The sequence below is a fragment of the Mandrillus leucophaeus genome, unplaced genomic scaffold (assembly GCF_000951045.1).
Source record: "Mandrillus leucophaeus isolate KB7577 unplaced genomic scaffold, Mleu.le_1.0 Scaffold872, whole genome shotgun sequence".
Classification (NCBI taxonomy): Eukaryota; Metazoa; Chordata; class Mammalia; order Primates; family Cercopithecidae; genus Mandrillus; species Mandrillus leucophaeus.
In genome coordinates, this window is record NW_012109497.1 from 758,105 (window position 1) to 780,953 (window position 22,849).

Below are 22,849 nucleotides of genomic sequence, written 5' to 3' on the forward strand. Positions count from 1 at the left end.
AAAAAAAAAAAAAAAAGAAAACAACAATTTTAGTATTCAAGGAATTAACTATAATTTTTTCATTTCTAAAATATCATGTTAGCCTCTAAAGGATTTTATGAAACAGCTATCATTACCAAAAAGCAACTTTCTTTAAGAAAAAAGCCAGTGCTTCTGTATTCAAATAAAACTCATCTGATTAACTAATACCAATGTAACATGTATCCTTTTTTTTTTTTTTTTTTGATAGAGTCTCGCTCTGTCACCCAGACTGTAGTGCAGTGGCACAATCACGGGTCATTGCTCCCTACAACCTCAACCTCGCAGGCTCAAGCAATCCTCCTCCCTTAGCCTCCTGAATAGCCGAACTACAGGCCCATGCACCACCATGCCTAATTTTTGTATGTTTTTGTAGAGATGTAGTCTCGCCATATTGCCCAGGCTGGTCTCAAACTCCTGGGCTCCAGCAACCCACCCACCTTGGCCTCCCAAAGTGCTGAGTGACAGGCGAACCACCACGATCTATCCAAAGCAACATATCTGTTTGATGTCTGATAGTTACAGAGAGGAGATATGAATCACTGTAGTTTACCCCAATTCTAGCATGCCCTCCTGCTTGTAATAATCTCTGGAGCAGAAATGATCTAATCGTCTGTTTGAGTGTAAATATACTGAATCCATCTGGAAATGAGTTCTCTCAAGTTTCCTCATCAGTAACTCCAAAATGACTCAACTAACTTCTTTCTTTCCTCTCTTTCTCCATTCACAATCTCTTCCTTTGCAAAAGTAATCTCTAGATCTGTGGTCTTGATTCTTCCCATTCTACATCCTATTTATGGAATATTCTCAGCACTTCTTTCCTCTTCATTTAACAATAGTTATCTTATATCTACAATTTCTATTCCTCCATCTCTTTGTTCCTTCTCCTCTGACTAGAAACATGCTCAGAAATAAAAGAAAAATAATGCTTTATCTTGATCCTGTTATGCCTCGAATTTTTGTGGAACAACTCTTCTTTCAGATGTCTCAAAAAGGAAGCCTACACTCTTGTTACTCAGAGTGTGGTCCAAGGACCAGAAGCATCAGCATTATGTGGGAACTTATTAGAAATACAGAACCCCAGGCCTGCTGAATCAAAATGTACATTTTTAACAAGATTCCCAGCTGATTTACTAAATTTTAAGCAGCTCTGGTCCATACTTAGTGTGCTTCCACATTCTTTTATGTTAGATTGCCCTTTTGGAATCTGGCATCAAGTTCCTCCCTACTATGTCCCCGAAACTGAAACTATATTACAAGTCACGAAGTTGCTAGTGGGCTTTTTATCAGAGTATGTCTTCCTTGAGCTCCCCATAACCAACCCTACTCTCTTCTTTCCAGTTCTCTTCTTTTGGCCTTTGAGATACTATCCTATGAAGTAACATTTTCTTTCTTTCTTTCTTTCTTTTTTTTTTTTGAGAGACAGAATCTCGCTCTGTTGTCCAGGCTGGAGTGCAGTGGTGCAATCTTGGCTCACCGCAACTTCCATCTCCAGGTTCAAGTGATTCTCCTACCTGAGCCTCCCAAGTAGCTAGGATTACAGGCACGCACCACCGTGCCTGGCTAATGTTTGTATTTTTAGTAGAGACAGGGTTTCACCATTTTGGCCAGGCTGGTCTCAAACTCCTGACCTCAGGTGATCTACCTTCCAAAGTGCTGGGATTACAGGTGTAAGCCACCATGCTCAGCCTGATGTAACATTTTCTATGACATTAAATTATAGATATGTATGGCTGACCACATATGCCTGTATTCATCTATGGCAAGTGAAACGTGCCATAAATGGTCCAGTACTTCCATCCTTGCCTTCCCAACAGTGAGGAGGATAGGAAGAGTGGATAAATTTTGGTCTACTTCTCTCCAACAAGTTTTGGTACTTGAAGCTCATTTTAAACTCTTCCTACCTTTCTAATACCCTGCTTTTCCATTTTCTAAAGAATTATTTTATTTTTTAATTTTTATATTTTTGAGATGAAGTCTTGCTCTGCCGCCCAGGCTGCAGTGCAGTGACGCGATCTCAGCTCACTGTCACCTCCACCTCCCAGGTTCAAACAAATCTCTTGCCTCAGCCTCCCAAGTAGCTGGAATTACAGGTGCTTGCCACCATACTCAGCTAATTTTTGTATTTTTAGTAGAGATAGGGTTTCACCATGTTGACCAGGCTGGTCTCGAACTCCTGACCTCAAGTGATCTGCCCGCTTTGGCCTCCCAAAGTGCTGGGATTAAAGGCGTTAGCCACCGCGCCTGGCCCTAGAATTATTTTATTTTGCCACTCTCCATTACATACACTTGCTTCTTTGTCCTTCATTCGCTCCCTGTACTCTCTGCCTTCCTCATTCTCATGTCCTCTTTTACTCCTCTCCTCTTCCTTATTTCCTGGCTCCCTCAGGTCTTAATGTATTTTGAAATGGATCTAATAATTCAGTTCCCTTACTGGCACTAGCAATTTAATCTGTTGCTGACAGATAAGATATATAACTTATCACAATTTCACCTCTTTTTATTCTTACTATGTATTTAATAGGTGATTTTCTTTGGCTATTAGAATATAGCAACGGTCATGTTTTTAAATAAACACTCTGTCCAATGGCTTTTTTAAAATAAAATATAGCTCTTACCTTCTGCTTGTTCATTTCCTATATTTTTTTCTTTTCGATATGCAGCCCCAGCTAAAGGATCAACATACTTCTGTGGAAAATTCTCAGAGATACTCTGTTAAAATTAATATCAATAATGAGTTTCAATTTTACAAAAAGAATGAATTGCTAAAGATTTTCTAATCACTTTCAAATATAATATGAACTTCCTATTTTAAAAGCAATTAGGCTTAAAAATAAGATAAGTATGTATTGAAAACCAAAACATTTCAATAAAGAACCTCACATATGCTCACTAGATTAAGCTTATCTTTCATCTTCAGATGACTATTGACTCTGCAAACCAAACACAGAAGGCCTAAGGACACATATTAACAGACAAAATATTAACTTATGTGCACAGTTCAATGAGGAATTAATATCAAAAGACCTAACTCTACTTTGTATTCCTCACCAAAAATAAGAGGGGAGCTTCTCTGAACCTATTCTGGTTTGGGGGCTGCCTGATTAAGAGAGAAAAAAAAGTGTATTTTAAAAAATAGAATACACTCCCTATAGTACAGCATTAAATATTTAAAATATTTCTAATTATAGAAATTTTTAGTGTTAAGATATGTGGCATGATAAGAAACTGGAGTATGTCCTGTTAAGTATAAACAGAACACTGCAGAAGCTGCTTCATTTAAGTAAACAATGGCTTAGAAAAATCTAAATACTTTTTGATAAAACTTTTATGATAGGAAAATGGTTGACTAAAATGACAAAGCAGTAAGAAAAACTTTGCTTTATGTTATGTCTAAAGAAAAGCAAGGAAATATAAGATACAGAATATAAACTCTTTCCCAATTAAGAAATAATTTCAAAGAAGTATAGCAAGCCTTCATAAAAACAGAAGAATAAGAACATTTATGTATTAAGCATGTGAAATGTGCCAGGCATTTATTTGCACATTTTCTTTTCTATGCACTATAATAATAAAAATGACGATGATGATGGTTACCCGGCTTCCTGCTTCTTGGTCATTCTAAGATGTTAAGAGTAAAATGATGAACAGATCTGATGATTGTGTCCTCTGCCCAGAATGCCCTCCTCCTAGCCTTTCTGATGGCTGCTCCTTCTCTTCCTTTAGTTGGCACTCTAAGGTCACACTCAGAAAGATCTTCTCTGACTACAGAATTTCACTCCCACTCCAATTCCCATCCTAACTACAAACTCCCTCAATTTTCTTTAACCTAATACTCTGTTTTCTTCACATGAAGCACTTATAGTGACTTATAAGTGTTTGTGATTTACTTGTTTTTCAGTTCCCACTACTAGAGCATAAGCCCTCACCTTGTACATGCAGTGTCTAATAGTCTAGCACGTGGTTGGTACTCAATTTATTCAAGCTCAAACATTTAAAATCTCATTGGGAAGGTCTCAAGTGTCAACTCACTATATTCCTATAAGATATCTCCAGTAACTGTCTAGTGAAACTTATACCCCAAATTAGAAATCCACATTTCTATTCCAACTTTCCCATTCTTTTCTTGACACTACTGCCTTCACATTTACAAAAAGTACCCTGAATATTTATTAAGTCACTGGAAATGATTTTGAAAATCATTTCTACTTATTACAATACCACTCAACCAAATCGTTATTATTCTCCATATTCTTCCTTCTCCTGAAAGTTCCCTGCAGATCTATACAAATATATATTAATACTTTAAAGTCCCAGACATTATCTTTTCAAGTTCTAAGTTGTCAAGAAAAAAAACCACATTCCAAACTGTTTCTCTCTGAATCTCATTAGGACTTTTACTCATCCATACGTAACACAGAATCATATACATGGCCATAGGTTAACCTGAAATAATTTTTTTTGAGGCGGAGTCTTGCTCTGTTGCCAGGATGGAGTGCAGTGGCGCGATCTCAGCTCACTACAACCTCTGCCTCCCAGGTTCAAGCGATTCCCCTGCCCCAGCCTCCCGAATAGTGACTACAGGCACACGCCACCACACCCAGCTAATTTTTTGTATTTTTGTAGAGACGGGGTTTTACCATGTTGGCCAGGATGATCTCCATCTCCTGACCTCATGATCCGCCCGCCTCGGCCTCCCAAAGTGCTTGGATTACAGGCGTGAGTCACCTTGCCCAGCTGACTTGAAATAATTCTTTAGTTTTTAGATAAACTTAACTTCAGAACCCATACTAATTCCTTGTGACTTCTAAGCCTTTTTTGTTCTTATTTTTTTTTTTGCACTATCCTACACTGGATTCTTAAATGAATCCTGCAAATTAGCAGAATTATTCTATGTAGCAATAACATACTTAGCACATTAATTATACACTGAAAAATATAAGAAAGTAGTTCCTTATGGATGTATGCAGAGGTAAAAAAGTCAAGTCAGAGCATCCCTTTAGTTTTAAACATCACTCAATGCTTATATTTTAAAATAACAGTAACAACCATAGACAGTACCTCAGAATCCCAAGGTGATTCTATATCTTCCTCTTGTCCTAATCCTAATGCGGACATCATATCTATCAAATGTGATACACATATATATGCATGAGAACATTTACTATTGTAAATTTTAAATACATATATCTACAAAAATAAAAAATATAAAAAAATTAAATACATATACAAGTCTATCTCCATTCATGAGTATTTCAATAAAATAAAAATAATAGCAAAAAAAGAATTTCACAAGGTTGATGCAGTCTCAGGAAAAAATTGGTAATATGAAGAAAGACAGCAAAAGAAAAATATTTTTAAAATGAATATAATACTTGGGTCTGCATATGTTAATTGGTTGTCTTAGAATACAGGGTTTTTTTTTTTTGTTTGTTTGTTTGTTTTTGAGACAGAGTCTCACTCTGTTACCCAGGCTGGAGTGCAGTGGCACAATCTCAGCCCACTGCAACTTCCATCTCCTGGGTTCAAGCAATTCTCTGCCTCAGCCTCCCAGGTACCTGGGATTATAGGAATGCACCACCACACCCAGCTAATGTTTGTATTTTTTTTTCAAGAGAATTAAATTGTTTATTAATTACACATGATAATGGATGATACACAAGCTTAATTCCCATCTATAATTTTATCTGGTACCATTATTCAATTTAGATATATTGTATAGAATGTGCCAACAATCACTTTTATAACCAATAATTCCATGATTTTGCTTGGGTAATCCCTTTTAATGGTGAACTTCAGGTCACAACAGTAACTATCAGTTCAACTATACCAAGGTTTCCGAAGACAATGGCTTCTCCATCCAAGCTGGTTGTATATAAATTCCAAATAGAACCTGGCATCACCCTGAAGGAATTCTAACTTCACATTGTTGGGGAAATTTACCAAGATGGCTTCAGAGTAGACTAACTTCACACAGCATATTTAAAAAAAGACATTTATTCAGCATCACGATCAGACTATAATAGCATGGGTGCAAAAAAAACAAAATCTACATTAAAACCCTTTGTTGGAATGCTTTACACTTTCCACAGAACAGAAACTAAAATAACCTGTTATACAATTAGTCACAAATACAGTCCTCGATTTTTTGCCCATACACATGAGTATTTGTCTAAAACATGTCTTCTTTGTAGCAGCTAGGCCCTGCCACCACTGTGCTTGGCTGAGTTCACAAATCTGTTGTAACCTGTAGCTTCCCTGTCACTTCTCTGGCTCTCCTCTCCTGCTAAGCTTTGTTTCCTAATTAAAATCTTCTGCCACTGCCAAAGCTACTGCTGCTGCTGGAACCGCCATAGCTACCTTGGTTTCGTGGTTTTGCAAAGTATTGGCCTCCACTGCCATAGGGGCCAGAGCTTCTGCCTCCAAAATTTCCTCCCTTCGTGGGTCCAAAATTTGAAGACTAACTGTTGTAATTGCCAAAATCATTGTAGCTTTCACCACCTCCAAAACTGCTTCCATCATTACCAAATCCATTATAGCCATCCCCACTGCCACCACATCCACCATCACCACGGCTGCCACCAAAGCCACCACGACCACTGAAGTTTCCTCCACAACCGAAGTTGTCATTCCCACCGAAACCACCTCCATGACCACCACCAAAGTTTCCAGAACCACTTCGACCTCTTTGGCTGGAGGAAGCACTAGCCATCTCTTGCTTTGACAGGGCTTTCCTAAATTCACAGTTGTGGCCATTCACAGTATGGTATTTCTGAATGACAATCTTATCCACAGAGTCATGGTCGTCAAAGGTTACAAAGGCAAAGCCCCTTTTCTTGCCACTGCCTCGGTCAGTCATGATTTCAATCACTTCAATTTTCCCATACGGTTCAAAATTATCTCTTAGGTGATGTTCTTCAGTGTCTTCTTTAATGCCACCAACAAATATCTTTTTCACAGCTAAGTGGGCACCTGGTCTTTGAGAATCTTCTCTTGAGACAGCTCTCTTTGGTTCCACAACTCTTCCATCTACCTTGTGTGGCCTTGCATTTATGGCTGCATCCATCTCCTCCACAGTGGCATATGTGACCAACTCAAAGCCCCTGGAGCGCTTGGTGTTTGGATCTCTCATTACCACATAGTCCATGAGCATTCTCCATTGCTCAGAATGGCTCCTCAGGCTCTCATCGGTTATTTCAAAGCTCAATCCTCCAATGAAGAGCTTCCTCAGCTGTTCGGGTTAGGAGACTCTGACTTAGACATGATGGCAGGGAGAAAAGAGACTTTAACGATGCTTCTTCGGCGGCGTCCACAGGCCAATGTTTGTATTTTAGTAGAGACAGGGTTTCACCATGTTGGCTAGGCTGGTCTCTAACTCCTGACCTCAGGTGATCCACCTACTTCAGCCTCCCAAAGTGCTGGGATTACAGGTGTGAGCCAACACATCTGGCCCTCAGAATAGAATTTAAGGATAGAAAAATATTCAGAGATATCCACTAACTTACCACTTCTATTATTTTTGTGCACTTCATCAACATAAGTCAAATTGTCATTATTTGTTTGCTCTAGTGGAGCACTTTCAATAATATCAATACCATTTTCTTTTTTTCCAACGGCTGGCTTTGTTGGTCCTTCCTATTAAAAAAAAAAAAAATTCAGAAAACACTGTATTTATTGACTTACTTATTCAATCAGACACTGTATTAGTCTGTTCTTGCACTACCATAAAGAAATACCTGGTCATCCAAGATGGGGTCACAGTTTTTTTTTTTTTTAAAGAAACACCTGACTGGGTAATTTATGAAGAAAAGAGGTTTCATTGGCTCATGGTTCTGCAGGCTGTATAGGAGGCATAGCAGCTTCTGCTTCTGGGGAGGCCTCAGGAAGCTTATAATCATGGCAGAAGGCAAAGAGGGTGCAGGTGTCTCACATGGCAGAGCCAGGGCAAGAGAGCAAGGTGGGGAGGTGCTGCACACTTTTAAAGAAGCAGATCCCAAGAGAACTCACTTGCTCTCTCAAGGACAGGACCAACGGGGATGGTGCTAAACCATTCACTAGAAATCTGACCCTATGATCCAATCACCTCCCACTAGGTCCCACCTCCAACACTGGGGATTACATTTCAATATGAGATTTGGGGCAGGACACACATCCAAACTATACCAGTCAGTAAGACAATAAACACTTATGTGTCTATCACATCACAGGTACTATCCTGGGAAAAACTAAAAATATAAACAGAAGACAGACTCTGTCCTATATTCATCAAGTGTGGGTAGAGATAAATAAAAACAAATAAGAACAGAAAAGTATAATTCACTAGTTCTACAACTAAAGTGAATAAAGGACAGTAAGGGCACAAAAGAGAACAGTCCGTTCCACCTGGGAAGCTCAGGAAATGATGCAAAGATAGGGCCATACTATGAGGCAGACCCAGTGCAGTGATATGGTTTGGCTCTGTGTCCCCACCCAAATCTCATCTCGAATTGCAATCTTCATGTGTCAAGGGACAGACCAGAGGAGATAACTGGATCATGAGGTGGTTTCCACCATGCTGTTCTCATGATAGTGAGTTCTCATGAAATCTGATGGTTTTACAAGTGTTTGGTAGTTCCTCCTATATTAATTCACTCTCCTATGGCCTTGTGAAGAAGGTGCCTGCTTCCCTTTTGCCTTCCGCCATGATTGTAAGTTTCCTGAGGCCTCCCCAGTCATGTGGAACTGTGAGTCAATTAAACCTCTTTCTGTTATACATTACCCAGTCTAGGGTATTTCTTTTTAGCAGTGTGACAATGGAGTAATACATGCACAGTGGGAATGTAAAAGGTTTCTAGAAAGGGCACCATAAACAAAAGGATGAGGCATGAAACAACATGACAAATGAGGGTACCAAAGTAATGTGGTAAAACTGGAACACAGTCAGAGGGAATAGGATGAAGAGATAAAACAGGAAAATCAGGCCAAACCACCAAGGACCTGATTTAGGCTAGAATGTGAACTTTCCCTTTCCTGTACTGGGGATCCAGTCAGTAAGCAGGTGAGTTAGAGCATCACAAATACATTTGAGAAAGGTCACCCTGGCAGCAATGTAAAGACAGATAGACATGGGGGTGGGGGGAGTGGTCAGCACAAAAATAGAAAAGATTATTCCAAAATTACAGGTCAGAAAGTGAACTGTCACATTTTCTTTGGACATCCTAAAAAGAAAAAAAAAAAAGTGATTTGCAATAACAAGATATGAGAAATGAGGCCGGGCGCAGCGTGGTGGCTCACACCTATAATCCCGGCACTTTGGGAGGCCGAGAAGTGCGCAGATCATGAGGTCAGGAGTTCAAGACCAGCCTGTTCAACATGGTGAAACCCCGTCTCTACTAAAAATACAAAAATTAGCTGGGCGTGGTGGCACATGCCTGTAATCCCGGCTACTCGGGAGGCTGATGCAGGAGAACTGCTTAAATCTGGGAGGCAGAGCTTGCGGTGAGCAGAGATCATGCCATTGCACTCCAGCTTGGGCAACAGAGAGAGACGTCATCTCAAAAAAAAAAAAAAAAAAAAAAGATATGAGAAAGGCTAAGCAGGTAGAAAATAAAGAACTTGGTGAGTGACTGGATTCGTAATTTGAGGGAAAACTGGAGTGCAAGATTTCTCCTGCTTCTATGTTTCAGTGCTACTTCCTAGGTGTTATTTACTGGGATGAGGAAACCAGAGGACAGAGTAAATTACAAAGAGTCAGGAAAGAGTCAGGAACAATGTCTTCAGTTTGGGACATATTACTATAAAATTTGAGGCACCCAGGGAACTTAGGTTTTTGGTGGGTTTTTTTCAGAGACTAGGTTTCACTGTGTCACCAGGCTGGTCACCAACTCCTGAGCTCAAGTGATCCGCCAGTCTTCGCCTTCCCAAGTGCTGGAATTATCGACATGAGCCACTGGACCCAGCCTACGCAGGGGATTTAGAAGACAGATTTGGATAAATACATTTAGAGTAGAAGTAGATGACCTCAGGAAAAGCATAGGAATTAAGTATATACATATTTGTAAAATACACTAAACTGGTAGAGTTAAATAATATGAACCTACACAGAACTCTGAAATTTTGAAAATGAAAAGGCAAAGAGGGAAAAAAACCATGGGATTTAAGGTTTCAATTACATATTTCAACATTTGAGAATAGGTGCAGTGGGCCCCACCTGCAATCTTAGCACTTTGGGAGGCCAAGGTGGGAGGATCACTTGAGCCCAGGAGTTCAAAATCGGCCTAGATAATATAGCCAGATCCCATCTCTACAAAAAAAGAAATAGCTGGGCATGGTGGTGCATGCCCATGGTCCCAGCTGCTTGGGAGGCTGAAGCCAGATCCAGAAGATTTAAGCTTCAGTGAGCCTTGATCATGCCATTGCACTCCAGCCTGGGTAACAGAGACTCTGTATTTAAAAACAAAACAAAACAAAACAAAAAAGGCCAGGCGTGGTGGTTCACACCTGTAATCCCAGCACTTTGGGAGGCTGAGGTGGGTGGATCACTTGAGGCCAGGTGTTCAAGACCAGTCAACATAGCAAAACCCCATCTCTACTAAAAATATAAAAATTATCCACGTGTGGTGGTGCACACTTGTAGTCCCAGCTACTCAGAAGGCTGAGGCACAAGAACTGCTTGAACCCAGGAAGCAGAGGTTGCAGTGAGCTGAGATCCTGCCACTGTACTCCAGCCTGGGTAACAGAGCAAGACTCCGTCTCAAAAAAAAAAAAAAAAAAAGAAGAAAAGAAAAGAAAGCTATGACTATCCAAGTTGAAGATTTCAAATAGTCTTCAAATATATCTATGATTATCAAGCAAGACCAGTATTCACATAGAGAAAAGGACTAAAAAATCAAGTCAACAGGATTCTGAGTTTTAGAGATGAATGAATTTATGAGCAAGGTTTAACAACTAAGAATAATAAAGTTAACAAAGCTTCCTGATGAGAATATAAAATATCCTCATTGCTGTAGATACTTTTTAAAGTGAAAAATCATCTTTCAGATTTTTTTTTTTTTGAGACAGAGTCTCGCCCTGCTGCCCAGAATGGAGTGCAATGGCGTGATCTAGGCTCACTGCAACCTCCACCTCCCAGGTTCAAGCAATTCTCCTGGCTCAGCTCCCAGTAGCTGGGATTATAGGCATGCGCCACCACACCCAGCTAATTTTTTGTATCTTCAGAAGAGACAGGGTTTCACCATGTTGGCCAGGCTGGTCTCCAACTCCTGACCTCGTGATCTGCCCGTCTTGGCCTCCCAAAGTGCTGGGATTACAGGTGTGAGCCACCACGCCGAGCCCAGAGATAATTTTGTAAACCCCCTTGACAATCTTTCCTTCCTTATGATTCTATAACACGCAGTTTATTTTAGAAAGCAATAACAAATTTTGATCGCTTTCATTTGGTGTGTGCATATATGTCCATTACACACAGATATTAATTATTAGCACAAGATAAATCAGAGTATCTGCAGAAATAAATAATTGCTACATTCATTTCTCTAAGAATGCTTATACTAAAATTAATTTTCTCTAATTTTTTTCCCAAGATGACAGATGGGAGGCACTGTGACCAAGCCTCTCCCATCTGGAAAGACAAAATAGTGTGGAGGGATTTGCGCTTCAAACTTTTTTCCAAGAAGCAACACAGGACCTTAACAGAAAAATTTAAAGAAACCAGAGACCCTGTGAAAGAACAGGCAGGCAGCAGTGTACACAATGAACCAGGTAGAAAATCGTGAGTCTCCAGAGTGTGAACGGGAGAGACGGTCTCTGGGACACACACTTCCACTGGGAAGCCTGGCAATCCAGGTCACAGGGAAGCCCTAACTCCCCACGCGCTGGAGCTGAGTGAGCAGTGGGGAGCCCACGAGAAGGAGTGGCATCCCCACACACTTTGCATGCATTCCCTGACTCTAGCAAGGACAGAGGGAAACATTCCTGATCCTACCTCACAGGCATCCTCCCAGAAGTCAGTCAGCTAACTCAGGCTGCCGTCACAGGTGGAGAGAAGCTCCCAAATGAGAGCTGCCATATTATCTTGAGTGGAGATGACCCCGTTGGCCAGAACCACGGGGTGAACAAGCAGTGTGCTATAGTCCAGGCTGCAGGAGCTGGATGCCCCTTGTTCCACAGGTGGATCAGGAGGGGCGTGGCTTGAAAGTAAGGTTCCTGTACCTCAGGGAGGCTTATGGCCCGGGGCAATTTTGAGTTCCAAGCACAGGCTGACTGGAATCCAACTAGCTGCTGCTAGCAGAACCCTGTAGGTATGAGACCTGCCTTGCCAAGCCCGTGAGAAATGAGTGAGACTTACTGCTGCCTGACACCCCCGGCTCCTTCTGTGGATTCTTTTGTGCAGCAGCGGCAGCTGAGCTCCTCCCTGGAACATTACTCTAGCAGCCAGGGAACTGCCCTCTGATCCCCAGTGGGGCCGCTGCTTGCGCCCACATGTGGGGAGCCAGAGTGTGGACTGGCCTCACCCAGCCCCGACCCGGCTTTGCTAACTCCACCTGCCATGCTAACATAACACAACGGACAGGGACTTCTGGGAGCTCGATGGCCCCAACCATCGTCTGAGACTCCAGAGTATTTCCCTTGAGTAACCTAAGGCAAACAAATCCCACCACTACCTCCGCAATTGGCGCTCTTTTGCAAGCGCCACCTCCTGGCTAAAAGTCAACCAGCACAGCATCTGCAAGCACAATGACACAGTACCAAGGAAGAAGGAAACGTCTGTGCATCCTCAGTTATCACCACGGCCTGCACCATTCTGGCTAACCACGAGGTCCTGCGTCTGTCTATGAGCCCAGCACATTAATACTGCAGCTGGCATTTGAGAAAACACACGAAGGCTATTTGTAATGAAGGAAATCTCACAGGGTCTACGTCATTCCCCTTCCCACCCTATCGGAGCAGGTGCTGGTACCCACTGCTGGGGGACTCGAGGACAGGTCATCTCACTGGATCCCTTGCAGACATTCCCCAGCACCACCCTGGAGTATGGCAGCCCACTGGGTGGCTAGACCCAGAGGAGCAGCAGGAGTCACAGCAGCCAGGTCCTCAAGGGCTGCTACTCCCAGGGGAAGGAATGCACCACATTGAGAGGGCACCCTGAGGGAAAAAAAGAAACCAGACTGCAGGCCTTCTGCTTGGGGGAAGTTTTTTTCAGAGAGAGACTCTGTCTCAAGGGGGAAAAAAAAAGTAGTGGGAAGTTTTAACAGTAGGCTATGCCAAATAGAAGTAAGAACTTTAAAGTTTGAAGACAAGGCTTTCAAATTAATCCAATCAGACAAAAATAAAAAGAATAAAATAAAATTAAATTTAAAAAAAATAATTTTTAAAAATAACCTGTAAAGGAAAACCTATCAGACTGACAGCAGACTTCTCAGCAGAAACCTTCACAAGCCAGGAGGGATTGCAGTCCTATATACAGCCTCCTTAAATAGGAAAAAAATTGTCAGCCAAGAATTGTGTATCAAACAAAACTAAGTTTCATAAATGAAGGAAAAATAAAGTCTTTCTTGAAGAAGCAAATGCTGAGGGAATCTGTCAATACTAGACAAGCCCTACAAGAAATATATATAAAAGTTCTCAATATTGAAATAAAAGGTTGATACAAAACAGATTAGAAATTTCTGAAAGCATACAATTCACAAGGTTTATAAAACAAAACATAATAGAGGAAACAAAGTCACTAAATAACAATCAACACAATGACTGGAATAGCACCTCACATCTCAAATTACCTTTGAATGTAAATGGTCTAAATGCTCCACTTAAAAGATGCAGGTTGGCAGAATGGATTTTTAAAAATCACAAACCAAATTTCTCTACTGTTTTCAGGAGACACACCTATCATGTAAGGATTCCTGTACTCTCAAGATAAAGGGGTGGAAACAGATATTTCACACAAAGAGAAACCAAAAGTGAGCAGGAGAAACTATTCCTATATCAGATAAAACAGAGTTTAAAGCAACGACAGTAAAAATAAATAAAAATAGTCACATATATAACGATGAAAGGATTGATTCAATAAGATCTAAAAATTCTAAATATATACGCACCTATCTTCAGAGCTCCCAGATTCATAAAACTATTACTACTAGACCTAAGAAAACCTAAGAAAAGATATAGCAACACAATAACAGTACAGGACTTCAACACTCCACTGACAGCACTAGACAGGTCATCAAGGCAGAAAGCCAACAAAAAAATACTGGACTTAAACTGCACTCAAGAACAAATGAATCTAACAGATATTTACCAAACATTCTACCTGAGAACTGCAGAATATACATTCTTTTAATAAGCACATGGAACGTTCTCCAAGACAGACCATATGACAGGCCATACAATAAGTCTTAATAAATTTTAAAAAACTGAAATCATATGTAGTATTTTCTCAGACCACAGCAGAATACATGGAAATCAATTCCAAAAGGAACTCTCAAAATTATACAAACATATAGTAATTTCCATTTAATTTAATGATCTGCTCCTGATTTCGGAGTTAGTAATAAAATCAAGAAGGAAATTTTAAAATGTTTTGAAATAAGTAACAGTGCTACAAATTATCAAAACCTGTTATAGCAAATCAGTACTAACATCACACCTTAGGAAATTAGAGAAACAAGGACAAACCAAACCCAAAGCTAGCAGAAGAAATGAAATAACAAAGATCAGAGCAGAGCTAAATGTATTTATAACCAAAAACACAATACAAAAGATCAATGAAACAAAAAGTTTGTTTTTCGTTTGTTTGGTTTTTTTTTTAGACAGAGTTTCACTCTTGTCACCCAGGCTGGAGTGCAATGGCACGATCTTGGCTCACTACAACCGCCACCTCCTGGGTTCAAGTGATTCTCCTGCCTCAGTCTCCCAAGAAGCTGGGATTACAGGCACCCAAGACCACGCTCGGCTAATTTTTTTTGTATTTTTAGTAAAGACAGAGTTTTACCATGTGGGCCAGGCTGGTCTCGAACTCCTGACCTCAGGTGATCTGCCCGCCTAGGCCTCCCAAAGTGCTGGGATTACAGGAGTGAGCCACCGTGCAAGACGATTTTTTTAAAAAGGTAACACAGTTGATAGATCACTAGCTACATTAACTAAGAAAAGAGAGATGATACAAATAAGCTCAAGTAGGAATGAATGTGGAGACACTACAACTGATACCACAGAAATACAGAAGATCATTCAAGACTACTATAAACACCTCTATGCACACAAACTAGAAAATCTAGAGGAAATAGCTAAATTCCTGGAAACATATAACTCCTCTAGCTTGAATCAGGAAGAAACAGAAATCCTGAACAGACCAGTAATAAGCGTGAGACTGAATCAGTAATTTTAAAACTGCCAACAAGAAAAAAAGCTCAGGGCCACAGGGATTCATAGCTACATTCTACCAGACATTCAAAAGAGAACTGGTAACAATTCTACTGAAACTATTCCAAAAGATTGAGAAGGGGGGAATCCTCCCTAACTCATTCTATGAAGCCAGTATCACACTATACCAAAGCCAGAAAAGGACACAACAAAAAAAAGAAAACTGCAGACCAATATCTCTGATGAATATAGATACAAAAATCCTCAAGAAAATACTAGCAAACCGAATCCAACAGCACATCACAAAGTAATAATTCACCATGATTAAGTGGGTTTCATTTCAAGGATGCAGGGATGGTTCAACATATGCAAGTCAATAAATGTGATTCATCATATACACAGAATTAGAAACAAAAACTGTATGATCATCCCAATAGACACATCATTATGAAGATTGTGGGGGCAGGGGAAGGGTACGTGAAAAAAGTTTTTTAAAAAAAACTTACCTTTATAAGACCAGGGTTTGCTAACGACTTGTGGGAAGGTTTTGGAAGGGGGTCAGGTGATTGACAGGTAGGATGAGAAAAGCCCTGGGCTTTGACTGATGTTGTAGGAAGGCTTTCAACCACAACTTCATCTTGACTATCAGAATCTCTATCCTCAAACAAAGTTCTGCTTCCTGTTCTCACAATGCCATATGTTGCTTCTACTACAGTAAAAACAAAATAAAGAGTAAATGAAAATATTTGTAATTAAGAATCAGTGAATAACACAAGAATGATCAGTTTTCAAACAGCTTACAATTTTTCCTGGATTGCTGAGAAGCAGTCATTAGCTTTGCTAAGCTTGGTTTTGGGACATTCTAGAAAACAAAAATAAGAATAACAAGCTTTAAAAATAACAAGTATCAAATTTGATCAAATAACTGTAATAGACAGTGACAAATTACTACATGATCTAACACAAAGAACACAGATTTTGGAGTCACTCAGATGTAGATTTAAACCTCAGTTCTGCCATTTACTACATCTTCTCATGGGGTAAGGATTATGAGAGATGATACAGATATCCTGCAAAGGTTACTCCCCTTACCCCTAGTTGATTATTTTATAAATACTATGATATCTATTCGATTATTTTCTTAACCACAGTAGCCTAGAATGAAAATGTATTCCTAGGTAGAGTATTATAAAAGTCAAACATTAAGACATATAAATTAATTACATATTATTTTCTGAAATGTGTATGCATGATTTATATTTGCATGAATTACCTCTTGTGATAAAAACTGTGAGCATTTTATTCTTAGTGTATCTTATTTAAGTGGGTTGGCACTGCAAATAGTATAGGCTGCTTCTATTCTGTCAAAAAGCTAAAAATAAATGATTGCATAAATTCAGCTCCTTACAAGAAAGAAAAAAACAAAAATAATCCTTGTGGGGCGATGATTGCTGAACAAAAGCCACACATAACTACTAAACAGAAAGCTGCACCTAAATATGTTGCAAATGGAGACAGACATGGACTGAAAAAACAGACACTGAAGAAATGTATTCTGTAAGGAAACATTTAGGCTGAGATAAATCATTTTTAAAAGATGAAAGTGTAGGGAGAAAAAAAATAGAGGCATGACTATCAATCAAGTGTGAGCTTAAGTTAAGGAAGAAAAGGAAAAGCTTTAAGTATAATAAGGCACATGGAGAAACACACACCTGTAACACAGGCTTTTGTTCATAGAATATCCCTGATAATACTGATTAGTATTTACAACCAGTTTTTTAAAAAATACTTCTGTAGTAAAGAGTTTAATTTTAAGTCATCCAATTAGTTAAAAATGATTATCTAATACTTTCTGAAAGCTGTAACATTCTTACTACAGAGACAGAAAAATGGAAAAAGATTTTAAAATCATAGTAGGAATGCTTATCCATATAAACTTTGACCAAATTTCATATTTCCTCTATTATAGGAAAACTTTTCCCAATATAATTTTCCTGTCACTATGTATTTTCCAGAATATTCTTTTTTTGCAATCCCCACTCCCTCAAATTATTTATCAATCCTTTGTTATTTACCAAAGTAAAAAAAAAAAAAAAGAATTCAACTGGCCATATTTCTATAAAATGGCTTCCTCTGACCACCTTTCCATTACAAACAGAAAACAGTAGTAAGTAGACCACTGCTAAATTTTAAGAGAATACTATATGAAACTAGATTCAGCGTAAGAAAATTAAGTTCATGAGAGAGCACTTTACCTTGGTATCAAAATTGAGGTCTTCATCATCTGAGGTAGGCCATGAATCATCAACGCCTGGTTTGCCAGAAAGCCTTTAGAACAAAAATATATAAAAATGAGTGAATTCATTTCTTTAAAAACAAAACAAAACAAAAACCAGCTTACAATTTTCGATCTGGATGCCCCCTCCAAAAAAACAAAACCCTGGTGAAAGGTCAACTATCTGTATATTAAATGATGCTTCTTGATCTAATTAAAATTTGACCTTGTTTTTGAAAACTATTTTAGTTACCTATTGCTACCTCTACCTCTCCGAAACTATAAAACATTCAGTAAAGACTCAACCTTAGTTCTTTAACTAATAGTGACAGCCAAGACATTGGCAGAGCCTGGGAATACTTTGTCTTCACAAATTGTCCTGAAGGCTGAACTGAAAATCCAATTAATAGCTGATTTAACTTTGGTTACCTGAACCAGCACAAATCTGATAAATCTAAAACAAGGTGGAGACCAGATGCGGTGGCTCGTGCCTGTAATTCCAGAACTTTGGGAGGTGGAGGCAGGCAGATAACTTGAGCCCAGGAGTTCGAGACCAGCCTGGCCAACATGGCGAAACCCTGTCTCTACTAAAATACAAAAATTAACCAGGCCTGGTGGCACATGTCTGTAATCCCAGCTACTAAGGAGGCTGGGGCAAGAGAATCGCTTGAACCTGGGAGGCAGAGATTGCAGTGAGCCAAGATCATGCCACTGCACTCCAGCCTGGGTGACACACTGTCTCAAAAAATAAAAATAAATAAATAGGCTGGGCGCAGTGGCTCATCCCTATAATCCCAGCACTTTGGGAGGCCAAGGCGGGCAGATCATGAGGTCAGGAGTTCAAGGCCAGTCTGGCCAAGATAGTGAAACCCCATCTCTACTAAAAATACAAAGAATTAGCCAGGTTTGGTGGTGTGCACCTGTGGTCGCAGCTACTTGGGAGGCAGAGGCAGGAGAATTGTGTGAACCCGGGAAGTGGAGGTTGCAGTGAGCTGAGATCGTGCCGTTGCACTCCAGCCTGGGCAACAGTGCAAGACTTTGTCTCAAAAACAACAACAACAACAATAATAATAATAATAATAAAATAAATAAATAAATAAAACAAGGTAGAAAGATACACTGTCCCTTCTCCACATATCTATCTCCAGTTCAAAGACTAATCTGTGTCACTCAAAAACGGCAGTCTTGGTTCTTCAACATGAAAACCACTTAAGGCCTCACTGTTTTCCTTCACCCTAAAACAGTATAGGGAGTCCCCTGCAATGTCTGAAATGTTTGAAAGCTAGATGGGCAAAAGTCAAAACACAAATGTATATGCTGTTGTTGGGACTACTCACACCAGAAATACTAAAACATTAAAGGTTATAAAATCCAATTATTTTCCCTATAGAGGTCCTGCCTTAAACTAGCAAGCCCTTAAAAATATTTATAGGCACTCAGATACCCAAAGAGAAAGACTGCTGGAGAAAGAGTCCTGGTAGTTGTACCTGTATTTCCCTAAGTACTATCTAAACACCTTCCTTCCTATGAGCTCCCACTTACAGATCCCTCTTTTGCAGGGCTCCATAGCATCTCCAACCTTTAAGTCTTCAGCCTATGAAAGCACAAATTCCTGAAAGGATGGTCTCAAATGCCCAAGAGTAGGAGCTCTCTATTTCTCTGCTCCTGGAAAACAAGCTAAATGGAGTCTCCGTCATCTGCCACCAGCAAAGGCATGTTACCAACTACCAACTCTGTGAGTTGGGTAACTCTGTGACTGACTTGCCAGCCAATCTTACTCCTGCCCTACCCTACATGTCCATGAGAAGGACATCAGAGAATTGGGAAAAGAGGCAGAGGTGAGGGGACACCTGCCCTGGGCCACAGATCTATGGAGTTCAGCAGCCTCCAGCTCCAAAGTACTTGAGGGGCTCAAAGCCATCACTCTATAAGTTGAGGCAGAAGTAGTCACAGCACATTCCTATTGGCTGTAGACTCTTCCCAGTGGCTCATATTATTTTAACATTTTTCAGTAGAAACCCTGAGAGTTTGTCGGTTCTTCCAATTATACAAGAAAAGCAACAACCTGTTCAGGACTCCCCTGAACTCCCTATTTTAATATGCCTTTCTAGGTAATTCCCAACATCCTGTATCCTTCATTCCTATAATTTATCATTATCGAACTTGTCAGAAACCCCAATATTCTGATCTCTTTTCCAAAAGCCCTGTTCCTATCCAACCCAGTATTGTTTCTCTTCAAACTTGGCCTCCCTCTGCTAATTTCATTCTTTCCTCTTCCACTGTGTTCACTAGATCCACTCACCCTTTCTATTATTAAAATATTAACCTGTAGGATGATAAAGAAGGAAGAGTACTAGCCTCTGAAATGAGTTCGAATATCATATCCAAATAAATCCCCTTAATCTGAGTTTTAGGTTCTTCATCGGAACCATTTGACCAAAATGTTAAACACAGACTGAAGTACTAGATAGCATTCTGATTAGTCTGGTTCCTTAAAATCCTGAAATTCTAGGTGCTTTGATTCTGTTGATAGGAAAATGGGGAATACAGCTGGCAGAAATGGAAAAAAATAATAGAACACAGTTGGCTGGATAAAGAATATGTGGTATAAATATACCATAGAATACTATGCAGTTTTTTTGTTTGGTTTTTTTTTTGTTTGATTTTTTTTTCGTTTTTTTTGAGATGCAGTCCCGTGCGGTCACCAAGGCTGGAGTGCAGTGGTACAATCTTGGCTCACTGTAACCTCTGCCTCCCAGGTTCAAGCGATTCTCCTGTCTCAGCTTCCTGAGTAGCTGGGACAACAGGCACATGCCACCATGCCTGGCTAATTTTTTGTATTTTTAGTAGAGACAGGGTTTCACCATGTTAGCCAGGCTGGTCTCGATCTCCTGACCTCGTGATCTGCCCGCTTCAGCCTCCCAAAGTGCTGGGATTACAGGCATGAGCCACCACGCCTGGTCCTATGCAGTCATTTAAAAAAGAAAGAGAGAGAAACAAAATCATATCCTTTCTAGCAACTCTGATGGAGCTGCAGTACTAGCCTAAAGGGAAAACCAAACTGGGAAGTCAGTAGGTAGAGAAATAAATCTGAAATATCCTCTAACTACATGCTAAATACAATTAACACAATATGGTCTACAGGTAGATAGCCTTCACCTTCAGTAAAATAATTCCTTCCTAGGACTTGCGTGGTCTGCTTATGTAAAATGTATGGCCCTGTGGCCACAGCTAAGTGAGATCTGGCCTAAAACATTTGATGATAAAATCAAAGTAGTTACCACTGCAATTATCAAACATATTAGGACAAATTGTTGGATTAACCAGGCCCCTAAGAAAAACTCTGAGAGTTAACACATAACTAAATGAAGGTCTCTGAATTGATCTGATTTGGACCTGTACCTTGATCCAGTGCTACAGGTCTCTATCAATCTATGTTGAGGGGCAGGAGAAAGGATTTGGGAGCCAAGCAGGCTAAGTCAAATCATGGGTCGGGTGCTTGCTAACTGTGATGTCATGGGCCAATTAATCAACCTCTCTGAACCACACAGTTGGGTTATAATAGCACAGATACTTTGCAAAGCTGTTGGGATAACTATATGGAGAAGCACATAATATGGTGTCTAGTCCAGAGTAGAGCACTCAACAGACAGTTTCTTTTCTCCGTATTCCTTTAAATGTATTTTTTAAAATCTGTAAGATACTACCTGCTTAAGGAGTCTTCAGAGCTCTCATCCACTATTAAAGAGAAAAGTAAAACACATTTTAAATCAACAATAGAAAAATATATATAATTTAAAGCATAAGACTGATGCTTTGTTACAAAGTATCCCTCTGGGACCATATCTGGAGACTATAATAGAATTAATATCCTACATAAATATTCCATTAAACTCACATTATAGAAAAAAGTTAATCTTCCCTGAAGACCTGCCAGTCTTCTCTACTCACCTGACAATTTCCTACTCCTGGTGTCCAGTTTAAATGCTTGTGCACAACCTGGAAACCTACGAATCATCTGAGATTCCTCTCTGCCCCCTAACTTTTTACACTCAATAATCACTAAATCCTTTTAACTGTACCGCTTTTCTGCCTCTGCCTTACATTTCCACTACCCCTGGAAATATAAACACATTTACTTAATGTGTTATTTACTTAATATGTTTATATTTCCTAGTTAAACATGGACTCTGAACTGATGGCTTTCACAAAGAAAAAAAAAAAAACCCATGCACTTTAAATGTTATTTCTTAAATGAAAAAAAAAAATCTAAGCAAAACTAATTAAAAAGTCGTAACATGAAGAAAAAGACCAACATTTTAAAATGAATAAACTGGCCAGGTATGGTGCCTCATGCATATAATCCCAGCACTTTGGGAGGCCAAGGCAGGAGGATCGCTTGAGGCCAGGAGTTTGAGACCAGCCTGGCCTAACATAGTGAGACCTCATCTCTAAAAGAATAAACAAAATAAAATAAATAAACTGAGCTTCCTAACTGTATGTATTTCACCATGGATGGTGAAAACCTCATAATGGATGAATACCAGTCCAAGGATTAGTGACAAGGAAACTATGACTGACTGCTGCAAAAGCTTCCTTTGTTTCCCAATCTCTTTACGTGCTTACCTTCCATCTATCCTGTATATATGAGGGACCAGCAAACTAGAGGCCACAAGCCAATTCCAGCCAGCCATATGGTTTTGTAAATAAAGGTTTACTAAAGCACAGTCATGTTATTAACTTACATATAATCTATGACTGCTTTCACCTTACAATGGCAGGGTTGCATAGCTACGACAAAGACTACATGGCCTAGGCCGGGCACAGTGGCTCACACCTGTAATCCCAGCACTTTGGGAGGCCGAGGCAGGCAGATCATGAGGCCAGGAGTTCAAGACCAGCCTGACCAACATGGAGAAAACCCATCTCTACTAAAAATACAAACATTAGCTAGGCATGGTGGCATGCACCTGTAATCCCAGCTACTCAGGAGGCTAAGGCAGGAGAATCGCTTGAACCCAGAAAGCGGAGGTTGCAGTGAGCCAAGATCACGCTATTGCACTCCAGCCTGGGCAACAAGAGTGAAACTCCAACTTAAAAAAAAAAAAAAAAGAGTGAGTTCCATAGAAATGGTGATTTTATTTTTGTGTATCTGTGTGTGGCCCAGACTCCACCATCCAGTGCTGTAAACGGGTATATTTATCTGCAAAGCCCAAAACC

At 39.8% G+C, this 22,849-nt stretch overlaps 1 protein-coding gene and 1 pseudogene across 3 annotated transcripts in view; both read right to left on the reverse strand.

The window, feature by feature from the left end:
• Positions 1 to 22,849, reverse strand: part of ANKRD26 (ankyrin repeat domain 26) — a 100,512-nt gene that overhangs the window by 62,802 nt on the left and 14,861 nt on the right. For both annotated transcript variants that reach the window (XM_011969107.1, XM_011969106.1), the window contains exons 6-12: positions 21,337 to 21,367; positions 17,610 to 17,682; positions 16,156 to 16,216; positions 15,861 to 16,063; positions 7,524 to 7,653; positions 5,080 to 5,141; positions 2,637 to 2,730 (exon numbers count right to left, since the gene is read on the reverse strand). In XM_011969107.1, the coding sequence (XP_011824497.1) occupies positions 2,637 to 2,730; positions 5,080 to 5,141; positions 7,524 to 7,653; positions 15,861 to 16,063; positions 16,156 to 16,216; positions 17,610 to 17,682; positions 21,337 to 21,367 (654 nt within the window). The remainder of the gene's footprint in view (positions 1 to 2,636; positions 2,731 to 5,079; positions 5,142 to 7,523; positions 7,654 to 15,860; positions 16,064 to 16,155; positions 16,217 to 17,609; positions 17,683 to 21,336; positions 21,368 to 22,849) is intronic.
• LOC105531220 lies at positions 6,122 to 7,281 on the reverse strand (annotated as a pseudogene). The gene has a single exon (XR_001004760.1). The product of XR_001004760.1 is annotated as a heterogeneous nuclear ribonucleoprotein A1-like (transcript).